The sequence below is a fragment of the Perognathus longimembris genome, chromosome 19 (assembly GCF_023159225.1).
Source record: "Perognathus longimembris pacificus isolate PPM17 chromosome 19, ASM2315922v1, whole genome shotgun sequence".
In the NCBI taxonomy this organism is placed as follows: Eukaryota; Metazoa; Chordata; class Mammalia; order Rodentia; family Heteromyidae; genus Perognathus; species Perognathus longimembris.
In genome coordinates this window covers 8,531,071-8,553,087 of record NC_063179.1, presented here as the reverse complement: position 1 = coordinate 8,553,087, position 22,017 = coordinate 8,531,071, and the positions used below count along the sequence as shown (strand labels likewise).

The window sequence follows — 22,017 nt, the reverse complement described above, 5'->3', positions numbered from 1 at the left end:
GGAGAAAAGGTTAACAAGATGATAAAAGGAAAGTTTGGTTTCAGTAAATATGGAAGCAAACCTATTAGTCATGTGAATAAATTGGAATCTGCAGATACTGCAGTTAGAATATCTGGCTTTAATACCCCACCTACTCTGTTTGCCATTCTTCATGTGTCCACCTATTAATATCCATCTAAAACATTAAAATAGCTAAAAGGAAATCTCAAAACAAAGTTTAAAAAGGGGATGATCATATCCCCTGCAAAGCAGCTTTAACAAAGCGGGAAAGTGTGTATAAATATTTTGTTTGGACCCTGGAAAGCTCAGCCATTCAGTTCACTAAATGCTTGCATTGGATGCTCACTCCCTTCCAAAGCAGAGAGATAAGATGACAAAGCTTAGCATGACCTTGGTGTAGCAGAAAGGACACCAGGTTCACAATATATATATATGAACTTTTCTCTCTGTACTTCTCAAATCCCTGTGGCAGTTCTGCAGCCAGATAACTCACTTCAGACACCTCTGCACCTTGGCTCCTCGATGCAATATCCAGGCTTCTCAATGCCTATGCAACAGTGTTATTGGGGGCTTTCCTCCCACCTCCTGGCAAGCTTCCCAGAAAAGTCTGATAAAACACAGGGCCTAAGAATAGTAGAGTTCAAAGGTCCTGTGCTACCAAGACAAGAATTTTAAGAAGGAGTCAAGTGTACAGTCCAACACCAGAAAACAGATGTGACCCACTGGAGGCTGAGCATGTTCAGACGGCGCTGTGCTTTTGTGAGATGTAATTGCTCTCCCAAAGTTTATCTCTGAAATCTCCATTTCATTTGAGTTTCTTTCTGTGGGGTAGCTGTAATCCTGCATACACTGAATTTATTTGTCTATCTGTGATAGCTACAAAGGCACTTTGTTTACCCAGATTCCATGAAACTTTTATCCCTATAATTTTGGTTCCAATTTCATTTTTATTTAAAAATATCTAGCAAATCTGTTGGACTCCAAGATGGAGGTAATATTTAGTCTAGGATAATATATACCCTGTCTTACAAAACGAATCACAAATTTAATGAATGAGATTAGTACAGTCATGGTAAGCTATTTGGATAAAAGAGTAGCGTCTTATGTCAGTAATTGGGTTGACTACAATTCTTCTAGATTTGGAAAGAAGCTGAGAAATCATTCAATTTTAACTTCGTTTTTAACAGATGAGACACCTCAGGCTCATTGAGATTATGTCACTTCACACTCGGAATAGTATAAATCTGTTGGCTGCTGATTCCAGGATTCCATGCAGCAGTGGTACTCAGTAGACTATATTGGAAATGAACTCTACAATTTGTGGATGGGGATAGGAGGGAAAAAAAAACTGGAAGAGAAGGAAGGAGTGACATTGTCTAAAAAGAAATGTATTCATTACTTGACTTAGGAAACAGTAACGCCCTGTACATCACCTTTACAGTAACAATTACAAAAAAATCACAAAAAGAGTGTGTGTATGTGTATGTGTGTAGGTAATAAATGACTAAACTGAGCCATAGAATTTATGCTTTACAAAAGGATTTGCAACACAAGGAGGACATGTAGACACTAAGGAACAGGGTGTTGGAAGTGATGAGATCTAAAGGAATTGCTAAACGAGAGAAATGATTTGGATACACACAGTCTTAGTCATGAAATGAAAGCAAAAGAAATATGAGAGGCAAGCAAGCCAGAGGGAGGACTGAGGAGGGTATGAAAGGATTTAATGGAAAGCAAACCTGGAATGGTCAGCTGGGATTAGAAGATGGAGGGGACTGCTTTAAAATCAGGGTAGGGTGAGGGAATGGAGAGCATAGATGGAACCAAGGAGATCCCGCAATTAATTTTAAATTTTATGCAACTTCATTACCATTTCCTCTTATTACTGGACAAATCTGTACTTTGGGATATAAAATAGACCAAATCAGAGAAGACTGACTTTTGACCTGCTTAATAGTGATCTTGCACCAATGTCAACAGCTGTGAGAACCACGTGGTTAGAATTTCCATCTCCAAATAGGCAACGTGGTCTCATCATTTTGGAATTTAAAAGGCCCCCAAAGAGAGACGGCGGCGATTACAGTCAGTGTGAAGAAAGCGTGGGATGCCCCCTTAACAAAGACGGGGCTCCTAAAAATTGAAAATAATTGTTTTTCTGACCTGAGGAAAATAAAATGTGGTGGTTATAAAATGTTCAGTCTAGCTGACTGCAAAAGAAAATTGTGCTCCAAAACATTTTAAACTAGAATTAACATTGAAAAAAAGGGTTGTGAATGGTCCCAAATCACAAAGTATAGAAATGAATTTCTACCACCCCACAATGCTTTCTCTTCCCAGAATTCTTTGGAAGGAAAAAAAAGTGTAAGGAACCCTCCTCATTTCCTGTTGCTTTATGCCAATGGCTGCGCAGGACTAACCAAACACACAGTTTCTATGGTTTTGTCCTGAAGCTAGCCAAATTAAAGGAGCAGCAAGCTGCTTTCCTGCAAGGAACAAATCTGCAAAAAGTAATGGACTGTCAGCTGAAATATTTTCAGATGTCTGTTTTTGAAAGAGAGAGCAAGCCGAGAGCCGGATTTACCTCAGATTTTGTTGGAGGGCATCGATTACCTCAGATTCTTGTAAATCCCAAATTCTGTTTATTTGCCTGACACAGTGGTTTTTACTTCATGTTCCCTCCCCAGTAACCCTTGAGGTTGAGCCTTGCACTGTTGACTTCTTTCATTCCCTGATGCATCTTATACATTTCAGCCTCTCAAATGTTCCATCTTTGGACTGTGCAGCAGATGAGATAAAGAAAGGCTGTTAGTCAGGCCGGACCCCTGTCTGGTGCCAAAGTTTGGCTCTCGGCTTTAATTCTTCCTGCCCCGGAGAGATTTTCAAGCAAAGCAGCCTTGGTGGGGATTTCCTTCCATTATTTATTTTTTTTAAAGGACTAAAGGTTAGATTCAATAGACTTTGCCCTTTCACTATATGACACAGAATACAGCTCAAGAAAGGTCTGAAACTATCTGAGGTGAGAAGTAGGGGTGAAATAGAAGGCACTCCTCCTCCTCCTCAACCTGGAGGGAAGGACAAGCCGTTCTGAGCACAGCCTACAGCTGAGGGGTTTTGTTGTGTATATGTGTGTCAGTGCTGGGCCTCGAACTCATGGCCTGGGCACTGTCCCTGATCTTTTTTTTTTTTTCCTCCAAGCTAGTACTCTACCTTCTGAGGCAGAGCTCCACCTTTTATTATTTTATTTTAATCAACTTTTCTGATTCTCAGATCTCAGCCTCCTTAGCCACCCGGATTGCGGACCTGAGCCCCCTGCACCTGCCCACCGCTAACTTTCTACTCTTGCCGCAGGCTCCAAGGAGGTCAGCTAGCCATTTGCTTCCTGTCATTGTTTTGCAAGGACTGCCAGTGTTCTGGGAAACAAGAAGAAGATCACGGAGTCCCCAAGACCCTGCACCTGCCAGGGGCACTGGCTACTAGCTGCCCTCAGGCGAGGGTGCGATGGCAGGCCCTGGGCTGCTAGTGCCCGCTGCGCCCGCCCCCTCCCCCAGCAGGAAGGCCGGGGGCGTGAGTGTGTCCCCCCCTTGGGAGGGGGGCGCAGCCAGCCTGCACTTACCCGACACGTCAAGGTGCTCCAGGTTGGGGCAGAGGGACACCACGTCGAAGACGGCCTCGTTGGAGATGTTGTAGCAGCCCGAGACCTCGAGGCGCCGGAGCTCGGGGCAGCACTGGGCGATGGTGTAGAGGCCGCGGTCGGTGAGGCGGCGGCAGCCGCTCACCACCACCGTCTCCAGCATGAGGCACACGTTGGGGGTGTCCTGGCACAGGCGGCGGGTGAGCACCTTGAGGGCGCGGTCCACGGGCGTGGTGTCCCCGGTCAGGCGGATAGTCCTCCAGAGGCGCGGGTCCCACGCCAGGTTGTACCAGCGGCGGCACACGCGCGCGCAGCGGCACAGCTGGTTGGTGGGCAGGAAGGAGAAGACGAGCACCAGCGCGGGGTCGGGCAGCCGGTCCACGCTGGCCTGCTCCTTCTGGGGTCTGGAGGCCAGGCGGATGAGGGGGTGCGTGAGGCGGGCCGGGGGCGGGGAGTGCACCAGGGCCACCGTCTCCCCGGTGATGGACGACGAGGAGGTGGACGAGCCCCGTCCATTCTGGAATCCTGGCAGAGCTGGGGGGCATATCAAGGCTGGGCTGGGCGTGCTCAGAGTGCGCATGCTCAGGTCCGAGTCTGGCAAAGGACAGAGGACACGGGTGTTAGGCACCGGAGGAAGGCAACAGGGGAGCAGCCCTCCCAGCCCAGGGATGACATCTCCGAGAGTGCCAGGCGCGTGCCACTCACCCCCAAGAGCTGCCAGGGTCCCCCAGTCTTCATCACAGACACCCCTGGGGCTCAGGATCAGGCTGAGCCAGCCTGGTTCAAGCCACACCCATACCGTCCGTCACACCATCCGTCACCCCAATCTTTCCGAAGCCACCCAGCTTCAGGGTGGTGATCCATGATCCACCATCACTATGGTAACAACACCCCGCCCACCCCTCCAAGAAAACCCTCCAGTACTCAAACCTCATTTGTGAGCATGGTGTGGGCCTCGGGCCACAACTCCATGGTTTACAGCGTAGCAGGTGCGCGCCGAGGGCCTTGGATTAGATAGATGGAAGGCATTCTGTGTTTAAAATTATTTAAAACATGGGACGCGTTCTTGTCCTCCGTGGTATAGGTGTTGTGTTTTACATCATTCGTGAAAAGGAAACACTTCTCTCTTTTGTAATCCGTGGCAATGATTAGTACAACATTGAGGAAAGCCTTAAATATAAACCAATCAGGTCTAATATGTCTCCCATCCAAGCTACCATGAGATGGGGGGGGGGGCATCTCGAATGATCACAGGACTGCCTCGGGAGTCACTGGCTTTCTTAGGCTGGCAAAGAGCGTACTCGGAGCCAGGAAAGAACGATCATCTTAGGCTCTAAACTCTCATATGCAAGCAGTTGTGAGCCCTAAAATCTCCCTCTTGCCTGGCTAGATTCCATTCTTCACCAAAGATAAAACATTGCACAGGGCGCTGAGCATACCTGGACAGAGTTAGGTCCCTGAGGCACAACTTTGCTTAATGTGAATGGAGTGTGTGTGGTATGTGTGTTGGTTACAATATCTTTGTTTGTGTCATACTTCCAGCATTGATGGGGACAGGGTAAATACATGCAGAGCACTAAGCCTACCTGTGCCTGTTCTTTGCCAGTAACCATTCTTGAGTCTCAACGGAATCCACTCGGGAAGTGACAGAGAGTCTGAAACCCTGGGGAATGTTCTGCCCCACGGGATGCAGCTGTGGTACCTTCCCTACTCTCCTGCCCACAACTCAGCAGCAAGCTCTCAATACAAATTCTAGACCTCTCTCCACTGCTCTGAAGAGGGGAGGTAGCTTGGAAGGTTTCTGCCGGGACAGCTTAACTGTTTTCAGAACACACGTTAGGATTTGCTGCACTGGTTCCTTCCTGCTCAATCTACAGGGGGTCAACCACTCTGAGAACATTTGGTAGGACACAGTTTATATCATCATTGAATAGCTAGCATCACATAATTATATGAATATAGATATAGTTTATATGCTATAAACTGACAAAGTGATAAACACCAACTAGATGTATACATGCCTAACAGTTATCACAAAATACCTGTTCTTGATATTTTCTCATACATGAAATTTATTTACAGATTTTAAGAAGTACATGTATGAATGGAACTACAAGCAACATAGCTTAAATACACATGCCATTAAGCTTAGAAGTATATTTTATTATGAATAAAATCTGCATGGCTTGTCACACAATGTGTCAAGAACTCATTTGATGCCATTAGGAATGATTTATAGATATATACATTGTTATATAGACCCATTAAAACTGACAGAATGTCTGGATACAAGGAAAATAGAGCATAGCTTCAAGTTCAAACATCTTCTAAATTCACTGCACCTCCCAGAGAGGTTTTCACGTGTAGCAGACAGGCCAAGTCTGCGCTTTGTACACGCCTTCTTGTTACTCTTGTCCTTTCGGAGGATCGGAAGCTCTGTCAATGGAACAATGACCTGGTGATCTTTCTGAGAGCTTTGAAACAGGGACTTCAATCTGCAGATTTCAGATCCACATTTAAGAGAGGAGAGCTACACAGAGCACTGAGATGACAGGCAAGGCCCGCTGGACCCTCCTTCTGGCCTTCTCATGGTGTGACACAAGCAGTCAGATGGCTGTCTATATTTAAACATAGAATCTTTTGTACGTTGACATATGTTGAGGCTTCAGTATTTATTTCAAGTGAATTTCCACCTATCTGTCACCTTGAAATGAGATCACACGCTGAACCTTAGCAGGATGGTGTAAGCATTGGGCTGATTTTGACACACTGTACACTTTTTGTATAGAAAATTGATATAAAAATGAGCCACTACACTGTATCTTTTGATATTCCCTTTGATAATGACAATGACATTCATGAATGGAATATGGAAGAACTCCAAACCACCACAGATATTTTTGAATGGGGAAAGTGAGATTAGCAAAAAGTGCCAAGTAAAATACACATGACCCAAAGTTTCTGTCAAGAATCAAATTAGTTTCTGTTTGTAACTGCCCTTAAATTTTGGTTTATACCAAAGACTCTACGTCATTTTCCCTGAGGGAAATAATGTCACCTGAAATATCGGAAAAGGAATGCCCAGACTTTAAGAAAGTAGTATGTTTCCATAAAACTTTCTAAGATCCCAGAATGTACACGGGGCAGCTGGCCTCACCCATGAGGAACTGCTCTGCTTGTTGGCAGTCTTTGAGAAAACTTTAACTTTTCAGGAATAAGTACATAAACTTATCATGAAATCTGTTCAGCGACTCATAAACATGTACTATAATGATGTTTTAATCAACAACGGACAACAAAAAGATTGTTGCCCAATGACATAGAAACCAATCTGTGTAAGTACACTCTGTGGTTTTCTTACAGCAATGAAATCCTCTTTATACATTTCTCAGTATGTACTGCTGTGCTGTGTGTGTGTGTGTGTGTGTGTGTGTGTGTGTGTGCACGCACCCACGTGTGCGGTGCTCCTGGGACTTAAACTCACAACCTGGTTTTGTCCCTGAGCTTTTTGCTCAAGGCTAGCACTGTACCACTTGAGGCACAGCTTCACTTCTGCTTTTTGGAAGTTACCTGGAAAAAAAGTGTTTCAAGAACTTCCTGCCTAGGCTGACTTTGAACCATGATCCTCAGATCTCAGCTCCCTGAGTAGTAGGCTTATAGGCATGAATCACTGACATCCTGTTGTAGCTCTGCTTTTAGAAGATGTATGTCTGTACTCTGTAGGAAGGTGGGCGAATGAATTGAGCTGTAGAAAGTAAGAAATATCTCATGGGAAATGTTCTATATGTGCCCAAAGGGCAAATCTGATTAGTATCAAATATAAGAATTAGAAAAGATATTTTATATATATGTATATATGACTTGAGGAAAGGTAGGTATTAATATAATCCAAACATCACAAAAGAAAAAAGAGAAATGACCACATATAGGACATATACTCTGAGCCCTAATGATGTTGGAAAGCCAAAAGATGGGAAAACAATGAAACCCACATTGATATCCGCAAGAAGGTATACAAAATGGCTGCTAGAAATGCTATTGATAAGGAAGGGAAGCATAGAGGAATAGGCATTTGATATTAAAATCCCATAAGTTGCACTAGTTGAATTACATTTGTAGGCTGAAAATAGAGCATTCATTTATTCACGGAGTGATTGAACACATCTTACTTCTGCCTAGTTCAGGTCTAGGGAGGGAGCTATTGCATTTGGCTAAATTATAAACCAAATCTCCCTAGTCGACCTCCTTTCTGTGCCCACCACACCATTAAAATACTGCCACAGCATAGACTCTGACATATGTAATTTCATGGACCCCTTTAGAAAAAAAAAACATATTGAGAATACTTCCAAATCACACAAAAGACACCATGGTAAAGGATGGAAGAGTTTGTCTAATTCTTGGGGAAGAAGAAGTCAGTTCTCAAAAATCTAAGATGAAGGGCTGGGAATATGGCCTAGTGGTAGAGTGCTTGCCTCGCATACATAAAGCCCTGAGTTCGATTCCTCAGCACCTCATATATAGAAAAGGCCAGAAGTGGTGTTGTGGCTCAAGTGGTAGAGTGCTAGCCTTGACCAAAAAGAAGCCAGGGACAGTGCTCAGGCCCTGAGTCCAAGCACCAGGACTGGCAAAAAACAAAACACAACAAAAAAGAAAAATCTAAGATGAAGATAATGAGTGTTGAATCTTCTAGTACAAGACTTTTAAAATAGGATTCTTGGGAAGCTTTTGGTCTTTGGTCAAAATGGATGTAATCTATGTTTGGCAAATGTTGATCCTTAAGGAAATGCATAGTACTTTTTATATATTGATGCAATTTTCTGTTGAATAAGCTAAAAGACAGGGAATGTTTTAAAAATTTAAGGAATTTTGGCTTCACTAATAATTTTGAGTAACCTCCAATATGTAATTTGTGCTAGAAAAATCTGTTTTTTGTTCTCAAAGGACTTTAAATGTGTTAAGAATACAAATATTATTATATTATTAACTGTATTTTTCTAGAAGAACCCTCCCCCTCAAACTTTTATCTCTCTCTCTCATGGTTTAAAGGTCCTGGAAAATTTACATCTTTAGTAATTACAATATGGCATCAAAAATATTCAAGGTATCTTTAACACACATGCTTATTAAGTACATTTTTGTCTAACTAGTGAACTGCATGTTTTGTACTAGCTTTTATTTTCAAACCACTGCTGTTTACACTCTAGGAAGTCTATTTACATTACTGCGGGCTTTGAAAGTCAAAATTTACAAAGCTGCCCTGAATTTCCTCCTTCTGATTACCAACATTTTGTTCAAGATGCTTTCCATTATATGTTGTGCTTCTCCTCAAGAACCATTGCCATAAAAAGCAGGGCTTCTTTGCTTAGGTTAAAACTCAAGCTTAAAAAAATAGATCCACAAAACATAGCTAGTGAGAAAATAATATACCCTGTGCAACCTCTTATCTTCTTGCTGTATTTAATAATATTTTCTTTTGCTGTGGTTCAGATCCTTTAAGCAACCTGGAACTTACTTCAGACACTAGTTGGTATTTAGTAGAAATTTAGTAGAGAAGCCAGTCTTCTCTATACAAATGGATTTCATATGGAAGGACCTATTTTAGGACGCAAGAGTTCTTTGGGAGACTTTTATTGGGAGGTAGTAGCTACAGGATCAAATGATGGCTAAGACTTCTTCCTGAAACAAAAAACCTGCTCTACTAGTCACCTAGAACAGCTGTGGAGACTTGAGAAATCTTTTTCTTTTTCTTTTGTCAGTCTTGGGGCTTGAACTTAGGGCCTGGGCGCTGTCCTTGAGCTCTTTTGCTCAAGGATAGCTCTCTACCACTTTGAGCCACAGCACCACTTCTGGTTTTTCTGGTGGTTAATTGGAAGTAGAGTCTCATGGATGTCCCTACTTGGGCTGGCTTTGAACTGCAATCTCCAGATATCAACCTTCTGAGTAGCTAGTATTACAGGCGTGCGTCTCAAGCACTTGACTCTTGTAAAATCATAATGAGGATAGTGACGTTTCCCAAATCCTACTGTATATAATCTTGTCTGAGGTCTATGTCTATATGTATGCTTTAACACCGTTCTTCATTGCTATCCAATATCTGGCTGTGATCTAAGTTAAGGCTAGGTTCTATTTTGCCTTTAACTCTTCTGAAAGAGAATCTTCACCCAGTACTCAGCTAAAGAAGCTTTTAAGCTGCACTGGTCTAAAAGCCATAAATAAAAAATCAGTACAATGAATGGAAAAGCTTTTTTGGATTTTGCCTACATTGTGAGTATCTGGAAAGAATATTTCAGGAAATTTATGTGTGAGGAAAGATTAGGTGGCCTTGGAAATTATCTTAGTCCTACATCATAATTCCCCCAGATTCTTTTGGTTTTAGCTTGTGTTGAAATGGTGATGTCTTAGTAACCTTCTTTTCTTATAAAATGGCAAAGGGAGATGGCCTTAACTATGCATTCCCAGATGGAAAGTAGAATGCCCTGTCCCTGAAACACTACTACCAAAAGCTACTTTTTTCATAAAACAAAAGGTGACTCTACTGAGGAGGAGCCTTTTCCCAGACTCATTAAATATTTGCTAATATTCCATTTTGATAAAAAGAAAACAGGGGAGTATCAAGGGCTCATACTTGTAAGCCAAGCTACTCAGGAAGCTGATATGTAAGGATCACCGTGGTTTGAAGTTAGCTCAAGCAGAAGTGTCTGAGACTCCGCCTCCAATTAACCAGCAAAACAAACAAAGAAACTAGACTGGAGGCTTGGCTGGAGAGGTGAGTGAAAAAGTTAAGTGAAAGAAAAATCCTGAGATCAAGCTCCAGAACTAAGGCAAAAACAAATAAATTCACAGAAAGCAAGAATAAACACAAAACCAAACTCAAAACCACAACCAGGCCTCAGGTTCAAAGTCTTTGACTGGCAGTAGCTGTCCTTTAGTAATTTATTTTTACTTAAGCTTGATTTATTTATAGCCAGGCATACCAGTTTTCCTAAGAAGATAATGCTATAACTGATTTTTAGAATAACACATTTTAAGCCATTAATAGTTCACATGGCGAGTAGACCTGCAATGATTATGTCCAAAGAATATAAATGTCTTGAATTGGGGGAACATTGGAGAGGTCAAAAAGCTCTAATGATAGGTGAACTTGAATTTCTCTGTCTTCTCTACCACGTGTAATTCGTGTCATCTGGCTGGAGTCACTGAAACTCATGAGCCACAAAACCCGAAATAATTTCACCCTTTTCACAAAATAGCTAATCAAAGCCTCTGAAAAGTGATATTCTCCTTAGTAGAGACATTTAAGACATTGCACAGTCTCTATTGAGGTCTTCAGGGGAAAGAAATTTGGGGTTCTCCTGCTGTGGGCTCTGTTTTTAGGGACCTATTATCCGAGATTACCTGGCATCTTCACTTCTTTGTAAATTCCTTTATTGTCTCGTCTACAAACCTTTAATATGTCTTTCATGTCTAAGGGGTGGGGAAGACAAAAAATAAGTGGTTAGAGCACACTGTGCTTACGCTTAGGTAACAAAATATTCCAGAGGATTTATTGGCAAAAGAATATCAGCATCATGTGAGTCGTTTCTCATGATTTGTTCAGTGAAATCTCTGTTCTGGGACATGGAGGACCGTTGTCTCCTTTCAACCTCCCCCACGACGGTCACAACATTTCCTTTGTTCTCTTCTGCGTTTCCTTTCCCCTGAGCAGCCACTTGCTGACCCTCCTCTGCCACGAGTCCCTTCCCTGCTCTGTGGCCCCAAGAATTTCATCCTCCCCTCTGTTGTGTCTCTCAGCATCTGGTCTCCTCAGGTATGTGGAAGTTAATGACTCCTGAAACTCAATTGCTATTCCAGACCACACTCTTCTTCTCTCCATGTCTGTGTCTGGCGCAAACGTGAAGGACCTGATGGCCAGTGGTGTGTGATATAGAAGCCTTAGGCTACTAAAAAGTCAGTTGTGATAGCAAACATTAGCTGTTCAGGCATAATGAACCTATTTCATGAGTTCAGGAGCCACATGTGGCCAGTGTCTGCTTTAAGCAATGCAAATTATAGCCATTCCATCCTTGGAGAGAGTTTGAGGAACAATACACTGGCCCTCTCCCTACAAGTGTAATGAGATGCATCTCTAGTACAGTACATATGAATGAATTCATCAATACCATGTGCAAAACCACCTTTCCCCTGAGTTGTCTGGATTGTTCCTGTGTGATTACTGCTCATCCCAGGCTAAAAGCACAGCTCTCATCCACTTGTATTCTGTCAGTTGCCAAGTCCTTCCTTTTGGTTATCTGGGGTCTCACCATGCTGTCCCCCTCCCCCTACTGCTTCTACCTCAGGTTAAGTTCTCCTCATCTCTTTGGCAATTTCCTAATTCTGGTATTCCTTCTGCTCCCATCTGTCAGGCAAAGTCTCCACTCTGCATTTAGAGTTCTCAAAATGTGGACACATTTCCCACCATCAACACAAAGGCGAACAGGGTGGAGAATATCAAAGTACATTATGTCTGTTATGAAGATGTCCTAATGGAACCCACTAAAACTCAAGAAATAGGGGAAGGGACTTCTGGGAAGATGGCGGAGGAGCAGCAGAGCCCTAGCTGAGCTCCCTCCGACATCGCAGTTTTCTCACCCCATAGAAACTTTTACTCCTAGAAAGACAGCCAGAGTAAGTTCTCACAGTACAGGGATTCTGGCCAGGAAGGAAAAATCGACTTTGCTCGTCTGAAAACACAGACTTGAGCTCCGGGCAGCGTCCTGCTGCCACGCCAATGCCGGCGCCAGCACAGCGCCCAGCACAATGACCCACACTCTGCATGGCTAAAGCACACAGCGTAGACCAGGGAGAAATCCTCCAGATGGCAGCTGAGCATGGACGACCTGAAATCGCAGAGAAAGCGTGAGTACCCCACGAAAGATATTCTCACTCGCGCCCACAGAGCAGCTTCTGGAAGGTAGCCCTTCTCCCACCACCAGAGCAAAGTGCCATCTTTGCCACTGGCATAGGGTCAGACCAGATTGGAACTAAAGCGGGCCTGGGGTAAGCGAGGTGAAAGGAGCCATCTTTGAAAAGGGCAAGAGGGACCAACCAGTGAGAGCCAGCTCCACCCAGGAGAACGTCCCCTGCCCAGGCGGGAGGCATGTCCTGGGCCGCGGCTTAGCCACAGGTGCCCTGCCCTGCCCACCGGAATTTCTAAATTTAAAGCGAAAGCGGTGAGCAGCTAATGGCAGCACGGAAACACCAGACAGGGGAACGAATAGTTCCTGAGACAGTTAAACAGTCCCGTCACAGAGGAAGCTCAATTCCTAGCCCAAAACGGAGCTGCATTCCATAGCCACCTCCTCCAAGGAGGCCGCCCCACCCAGGAGGAGGAGCCTCCCTCAGGCAAGCAACTCTCAGCCGGGTAAACCAGGACAGAGGCGCCCCGCCCTGCTGAGTCCACAGCCTATTCAAAGCCAGGTGTTAAAGGCCGAGGCCCCAGAGCAGACAGAGGAGCCATGGTTCCCGAGACTGCTTACATCCCCATCTACAGAGGACGCCCAAGGCCTACCTGCAAGCTGTGTGAACCACAGAGACCCAGGATCGCACCAACAGGGGAAAAGAGTCAGAACAGATGTACCCCCTGCAAACTAAAATCAAGTCAAACCAGCCAATCAGGAAAATAGACTGCAGACCATCGCAAGGAAACCAGAGACTGGGGAAAGACCACCCAAACAAGGAGGACTCCATTTTTTTTTCTTTTCAAACATTTTTTAAACTTTAAAAAAATTTTTTTTGAAATTTTTTCACTTCTGAAATGTCATTGGGTTTTTTGTTTTCCATTTTTACCTGTTTGTTTTATCAAGTTTTTTTTTGATGTTCATTTTGCTGTTTTTTTTCCTTTTTATTTTTTTCTTTTTAAAATAATTTTTCTGTTTTGTGCATCTGTCTTCCAGTACTTTTTCTTTATTTCTCTCTTTGAGTTCTCTTTCTTTAAAAATTACTTTCCTATGAATAACACCTCCACTCTTTTCTGCTAACTCTCCATTGTCTATCATTTTAACCTTGTTCTTTCTACTGATTCTACTCTTCTCCACATTTCCACATCACTGAAACTAAACCAAAATCATCACCCCCCCCAATACATTTTATTCTATTCTCTTTACTACCTCTAACTTACCCTCTTGACTTACTGCCAGGACCTCCGGGTTCCATTGACTCCTGGTTATTGGATAGAGGGTATCCCTGCTTAATCCGAGTGAATCAAAGGGGTTCATAGAGAAAGCCAGTCCTAAAAGAACTTAATATAAGAACAAGAATTGCTCATAGGGTTGTATCAGTAAATAAGTAACTACTGAATACAGGGCCCAGGATCGGTTCTTATATTGAAATTGTATTCTTTAGGAACACCAAATCTAATTTTATAGACAGGTGTACAAGGTATCTGTATATAATAGTGAACTTATAAGATTTACACAACAGTGCTTGGTAAGGGCTGCTTTGGGTCTTAAATGGTGCTCACAGGTGCTTGTAGATTGGCAGTCCCAATCCAAATGGGCAAAAGAAACACAAGAAAGATGATAAACAATGGAGTCTTTTCTCCCACTCAAAACAAGCAGGAAACAGAGCAGTCAATCAAAGACATAGAAGAGAACCCTCAAAATGCTTTACAAAGTCTACTGATAAACATGTTAAATGAAAAGTTTGAATCAATACAGCAATCCTTCCATAAAGTAATAAATGATTTCATAACCTCAACAAATAGAAAGATAAATGAAATTCAAGAGTCAAATGAAAAGATAGCTACCCAGGTAAAAGATTTGAGAGACAGCACTCAAAACCAAAGTAATGAAGTAAAGAAGTCCATGCAAGACCTAAGAGATGACATGGAAATCAACAGGAAAGACCAGTCAGAAGGAAAAGAGGTTCGAAATTAAGTAGCTAGTCTACAGTCCAGACTAACTGAAGCAGAGGATCGAATCTCAGGAGCTGAAGATTCCCTAGAATCTATGGAGAAAGATAAAAAATCAATACAAATCCAGTCCAATCAACGAAACAGATCGCTACAGGAGATTCAAGACACGATCAGGAAGCCCAATTTAAGGGTAATAGGTATTGAGGAAAACTTGGAGAAAGAAGTTAATGGGATAGGAAACCTATTTAACAGAATATTAGCTGAGTACTTCCCAAATATCCAGAAGGAAAGGCCTATACAGATACAAGCAGCATTTAGAACCTCAAACTGACCAGACCAAAATAGGACATCCCACCGACACATTGTGATCAAAACAGGGTCAGTAGAGTACAAGGAAAGAATCCTTAAAGCTGTTAGGAGAAGAAAACAATCACATATGAAGGAAAAGCAATCATAATTACCCCAGACTTCTCAGCAGAGACCATGTACCTACACTATCTCTGTAATCTTATCTGAGTATATTGGGAACCGTGTATACTGGTATTAGAACTAGGAAATTGAAAGGGAATACCAAAATTGAGAGACACAGGGTAAAAAAAGACAAACTACAAAAGCAATACTTGCAAAACTGTTTGGTGTAAGTGAACTGAACACCTCATGGGGGGAAAGGGAAAGGGGGAGGACGAAGGGGGGTATGAGGGATGAGATAACAACAGTACAAGAAATGTATCCAATGCCTAACGTATGAAACTGTAACCTCTCTGTACATCAGTTTGATAATAAAAATTTGAAGAAAAAAAAGAAATAGGGGAAGGACAGAGGAGAGAGAGCAAAAATAGAGGAGGTACATTTTTATTGGAGTATAAAGTATGCATGTCTTGGCATAGCACAATGAAACATCTTTGTACAATTAACATATAGTAATTAAAAAAAATCTTTGGAAGTAGATTCTTTGCAAAAGAGAGCTGACTATCATCAGGGCACCCAGGTCGACAGCAGTGTCTAACGCATAGTGACAGTGTCCTTATAAAAAGACAAGACAAAGACACAGGAGGTCATTGACATAGGAAAGGTGAAGTATGTGTAAGGATTAGACAGGCATATGGTGACTATGCACAAAATTCCTGGGGCTTCCAGAAATAAAGAAGGACCTTCTACCATACCCATGTCAATGGTTTGAATTAGGACTTCGGACCTCTGCACAGTGAGACAGTAAATTCTCTTGTTCTGTGTCACCTTGTTTCTGGAGTTACCTCACAGCATCCTTAGCAAGCTGCTATTGATTGTGATGGATTCTCATGAACTTTTTGCTTAGTCTGACCCCAACCCACAAGTTTTCAGATTTCTGCCTCCAAAGACGCTAGAATTACACATGTGATCCATGGTTCTGAGCCTCACATGAGGGAGGAGGTAACAAAAAGTACAAGAAATGTACCCAAGGCCTAACTATGAAACTGTAACCTCTCTGTACATCACTTTGACAATAAATAAGAAAAAAATAAAAAAGAGAAAAAATAAAAAATTCTTAAATGACTCACAATGCTTTTATGTCGTAAAGGCATTACCTAGGGAATAAAGTACATTTTGTTTTAGAATGAGCATGATAGTTTTCCAGAAAATTCATACCTCTGAGCACTTGTTCATGATACACAAAATCTCAAAATAAATAAAAAAGGAAACACTTTTAAAATTGGCCTAGAGGGCTGGGGATATAGCCTAGTGGCAAGAGTGCCTGCCTCGGATACACGAGGCCCTAGGTTCGATTCCCCAGCACCACATGTACAGAAAACGGCCAGAAGGGGCGCTGTGGCTCAAGTGGCAGAGTGCTAGCCTTGAGCGGGAAGAAGCCAGGGACAGTGCTCAGGCCCTGAGTCCAAGGCCCAGGACTGGCCAAAAAAAAAAAAAAAATTGGCCTAGAAATTTAAGATTTTTTTTTGTGTGTGTATGTGCGCATCTGTGTGTACACACATGTGTGCATGTGCTAGTCCTAGGGTTGGAGTTCAGGACCTGGACTGTCCCTGAGTTTTGTTTTTTTAATGGTATTTTTTTTTGGTTTTTTTTTTTTTTTTTTTCTCAAGGCTAATACTCTACAGAGTGCACCACAGCTCCACTTCATGGTTTTTGGTGATTTATTGGGGAAAAGTGTGTCATAGACTTTCTTGCCTGGGCTGGCTTTGACAGATCTCAAGTTTCTGAGTAGCTAGGATTACAGGTATGTGCTAGCAGTGCACAACTATACCTTTCTAAAAAGTTATTCTTTTTTTTCCCCGAAGTTTGGTTAAGTACTTAAGATAGAAGAGGAACTCCTCCTTCACCTGAGGAAGGTTCACACACCAATAATAATAATGAGAACTGGCTTTTCCTTGATGCTGTGGGAGAGAGAGTATTTTTCTATGTCTTGTCCTACAGAAAGCTTACAGATAGCTCCGCATGGCTTGGCAATGAGCCACCACTGGTCTTGACAAGAAAAGAAACACATCGATTTCCATGGAAAGATTTGAAATCTATCATCTTCAACCTTCGAGTCGTAGCCTTAATTGCTTCCTATCTTCAATTCTTGGATTGTACTTTAAATGGAGGCCCATTTCTCCATGCACAGTTGCAATTTTCCAGTGTTTGCATCTTTTGAAGTTTAGAATATGTCACACCATTGAACTGAGATTGTAGTAAAGAGACACTTAAAATTTTTAGTTAGCAGCAGAAAACATATCACACGGGGAGCATGAGTCTATCTTACAAATCTAATCTTCAAGAGAGAAGAAAGACAAAATTTTCACTAAACGTATGACCATGTAAAAGATGGCTAATTAATTAGAGGTCTTCTAAAGCAAAAAGAATTCCCAATCTTCTTAATAACATGCTTCACTAATGTTGAAATTCTTCTATTTTAATGTAAATTTCCGTATAGAGCATTTATTACATAAATGACACTATTCTATGTGTCATACACACATAAACTTAGGAATTCAATTTTCCTATGAAAAAGACCAATCATGCAGAGAAAGCTTTCTCTTTCCTTTGCTGCCAAATAGAAAAAAGAAGAAGGAATGGAACTCTGTGCTGGCTCAGTTGAAATTAACTACTTTAGTTTTCCAAACATTAAAGTTATACTTTTTCTAAGGTAGCTTTCATTTTTAATGGTTAAATAGTAATAGTCTTTCGTAAGTTCAACTGAAGAGTGAAATCCAAAATAACTACATCTGGGACATTGTTACCTAGCAAAGATCTAACACATCTCTCTGGCATGGAGAACTGCATAGCCTTTCCAAAACTCTCACATCCTAACACAGTGTTATTTCTGGGTCATGCGTTCAGATATTTTTGCTTGGTGTAGTTGTTTGGATGGTACTCTACCATTTCACCCATCTCATCAGGCCTGTTTATCACTGCTTATTTCAGAGAGGAAGTCTCCTGAACTTTTTCTGCCTGGACTGGTTTTGAACTGTCATCTCTTGGATCTTTCCCTCCTGAGTAGCTAGAATTAAAGGCCTGAGCCACTGGTGACCTACCACAGGATTATTATTATTATTTGAAATACTTGAAGTGGAGGTTGGAGAGGAAGACAGTATCATTTGATATATCAAAGGTGGTCTCAATTTAAGATGACTTTTCTTGACAAACTTTGTTTCTAGTTCTCTTGTAGGCAAATTTAAGAGTTCCTCTTAGTCATAAGATAGAATGGTAAGTATGAGTTCATTTGCATAGATATTTTCTTTACTAAGTGGCTACACTTATCATTCCTTCAAGTAGTTTATGATCTGTGTTGTGGGTTGGTGTGGGGGTAAGGGTCAACGCACTCCAATAGATTTGTGACATAACTCCAGTCTCTGCCATGTCTATTCACCATATTCTTGGTAGCTTTTCTCAACCCATATATTAACAACCACACACAGATAAACTGTTTTATTTCCTCTCATAAGTTTAGACTGGAACTTAATATACAAAGTTGTTTTTTTTAACCAACAAAATTGCTATTATCATATGTAAATTATACAAAGCAATGAATTTTCATGTATGCATGTGACATGTTCATGTGTGCATGCAATGTACTTTGATCATATTTACCCCTCTGTTACCTCCTTTTTCTTTCCATCCCCTCGAATTTCACACTTGAAAGAAAACACTGTTGTAATTATTTTCAACATGCCATGTGAAATCGTACCTTTTTTTTCTTGTCTGTTTGTTTGTTTTGTTTAGTTTTTTTTCTCTTGTATTCCTTTCCTGTGGTTGTACATGCTCCCCCCTGCCCCCACTGTATCTGATCTGAGTACGCTGGAAACTGTTTATATGGATATTAGAACTGAGGAAGGGAAAGGAAACATCAAAATTGAGAGACAAAGGACAAAAAGACAAACCATTCCAAAAGCAATACTTACAAAACCATTTGGTGTAAACCATCTACACAGCTCTTGAGGGGAAAGGGAAAGGGGAAAGGGGAAGGTGGGGGAAATGAGGGAGGAGGTAACAAGAAATGTACTTATTGCCTTACATATGAATCTGTAACCCCTCTGTACTACACTTTGACAATAAAGCAAAATGGTTAATAAAAAAAAAAACATGGCATATCTAGGTGAGACTGGTTTATTTCACTTAACTTGAGGATGTCTGCAGAAGACACAAGTTCATCCTTCTTGCATCTCAATAGAACTCCCTTGTGTATGTACAGCATTTTCTCTATCCATTCATAGGTCGCTAAGCATCTGAGTTGGTTTCAAACTTGGCTATTGTGAAGAGATTAATGATAAACATGGCTATATGCAAGCATCTGTATAGTAAGTTGCACATACACCTCAAAGTAGTATGGCTAGATCATGTAGAAGTTCTATTTTTAGTTTTGTGAGGAATCTCAACACTATTTTCTATTGTGGTTTAGCACTTCATAGTTAGTTTTTCTCTGATATTACATTTCAAGCCTGGTGGGTAAATTTTAGTGCAGATATCTTATTGCTGTTATATTTTACTGGTGTTAAAATACTTCTTTTAAATTAGTAAAAGATTGTCAAAGACTCAAAAATATTTAAGATGCCTTCTTTATGGGTTAACCAGATGAACTCTTTGGACTAGAAATTGTTTTAGTTGATTCAATATGAACTGCCTAAAAAGAGACTTCTAAAAAAATTCTGGCCATATTATTTGTAGGCCGATCTCTAAGTAATAGGTTAATTCTTTCTGTTGATAAGTTTGGGTATCATAAGATGATTTACAAAAAGAAGAAATATAAATATTAAGTGGATCTTTCACCTTTGTTTCTAAAGCAAAATACTAATACTTTATTGCTTTGGAATGAGTATTAAGTAATTTTGAAGAAAAAAGCATTGTTTATAGTGAACAGTTTGCTTCCTTGTGCCTCAATCATTAAGACAATAAAAAGATGATTAAAACATTCCCTTGCAAATGGTGATTTTGACTCTCTTGCTGATGTTGAGACATGTGAAATAACATAGATGGATATCCAGTAATAGCTATTACAGTATTTAATGCAGTATAGAAGATCATATATTATTTTCATTATTAAAAATACTTCAGCCATATATAGGCAAGTAGTTATGAAATTAAAAAAAATGAAGAACATTGTAACCACAGTTGGAATGCAACCTAGCAAACATGTAGTTTATAATCTACCTTTTGTCGACTTAAAATTCCTAGAAATAGTTTTGACTCAAACTATCTTTTAGCACTGGAAATAGTTTTGCTTCTTATGACTTGAATTATGCAAAGACTAAAATAAAATTAGCAGCAATCCTTTCCAACCATAAGCTATCTAATATGCTATCATAGCAAGGAATATATACTTTTGCCACAAAATCCACCAAATGTATAGTTACCCTTCTTGGAGCTTGATATTGCTGTATAATCAAATCAAAGAGAAAGAGCATTGTATATTCACATCAGGGCTGTGAATTTTGTATAAGTCCACTGTGACTTAGTTCACCATGTCAGAGAGGAGTCTGTTGCAATTACATTTGATGGATGAATAACCTAGTAGGAACAAATTTGGCTCCAAACGTGGAAATACATTAAAACATAATACTCTGTTTTCTAATTAGATTCATGAAGAGAATAATACTTGATGCAATCCTGGAGCAAAGTGTGCCAGAATGCAAGAGGATACAGAGATCCTGAATCAGATGTCATGATGCTCAACCCAATCCATGAATTAAAATGGTCTCCAGATAGGTGTGCTTTGGAAGAATCCTCCACCAAAACAGTTTAAATCAGATCTTCGAAGAAACATTTCTTTTCCTGGATAGGTCCCTTTCTGAAGTCTTTCTTTCTGAACTATTACACGTAGGGTTTTGACACGGCCTCTGATCCTCCTCGTAGTACCGTTGCTTGCTTAGCCACATGGTTTCTTGTAAGAAGCTCCCAGATGGCACCAGCACGGGACCACCATGCTTTTCTTTCTTAGTACTTTTGCTGAAGAGATCCTGACTTCAAACATGTGGGAGGTGGGTACTATTCAATGCCACAGGGCTGAGATCAGAGCTCTTCAGGCCCGTTACTTGGAACCTAGAGATCTGAGGAGAGATCCCCCCTTCAAGGGGGATTTACAGTGACAACACCATCTTCAATTCGGAGGATAGTCCCACACCTTTTCTCTTTAGAGGTCTCAGTGAAGGAACTGGACTGTTGCCTCTGAACTGTGCAGAGCCAACTTGAAACCTACCAAAGGAAATTCTCTCCTAACGAATGAGTATTCTGCTCAAATATGCCATAAAAAGACATGCTATAATAAGAGCAGATGGGAGCGTCTTATGGAACGCAACTTGTGCCAATCCTTCAAGTTATCCCAATGCTTCTTCCTTTAATCCAAAAATCTGAGTTCTTTTCTGTATATGATTCAGTCAACATAATGGCAGCAAATGGCCAAAATATGCTGGCGCAGAACACAGACCATTTAGATAATGATAATGGTGTAGACACAGATGTAACTCTGGGATTCTGTGCTAGGCGGACATGCAGAATTCTTAGCTTTCCATGTTGAGGCATCTGTGCCTTTTAAGTAAAGCAAACTTATAACTCCATAGCTTTAATCATCCAGTTCTATCCAAAACATTAAACATATGCTGTAAGGAAGGGGGAAAAAATCCCCACAGCCATGCGGAAACAAGATGAGCAATATAAAATGGTCACTGTGCATGCTGAAGGCACAGAGAAAGTATTAGGAGCAGCAAGATGAGAAGCAGCTACCTAGGACCTTTCACATTCGGAGTATCAGACACTGTGTACAGTTGTGGATTATTAGGATTGATGTTTATTGGCCCTACCTAAATGCAGTTTTCTGTCTATCATCATCACAGCTTCTTTGATTGAATGAACAAAGCAAGTTAACTGTTGAAGGACCAATAAAATCTTTAGAAATTTGCATTCTATATGAGTAATAATTAAAAAATAAACTTGTACAGTACACAGCAAGACATGAAATTGCACCTGGGTTAATATTCCTTAGAAGGAAAATCCAATTAATTACATTCACGTGTGAATACTTAGT

At 41.1% G+C, this 22,017-nt stretch overlaps 1 protein-coding gene across 2 annotated transcripts in view; it reads right to left on the bottom strand.

Annotated features, from left to right (window-relative positions):
* The window catches only part of Fbxl7 (F-box and leucine rich repeat protein 7), a 334,704-nt gene that overhangs the window by 1,477 nt on the left and 311,210 nt on the right, over nucleotides 1-22,017 (bottom strand). For both annotated transcript variants that reach the window (XM_048368408.1, XM_048368409.1), the window contains one exon: nucleotides 3,614-4,225. In XM_048368408.1, coding sequence (XP_048224365.1) covers nucleotides 3,614-4,225 — 612 coding nt within the window. The remainder of the gene's footprint in view (nucleotides 1-3,613; nucleotides 4,226-22,017) is intronic.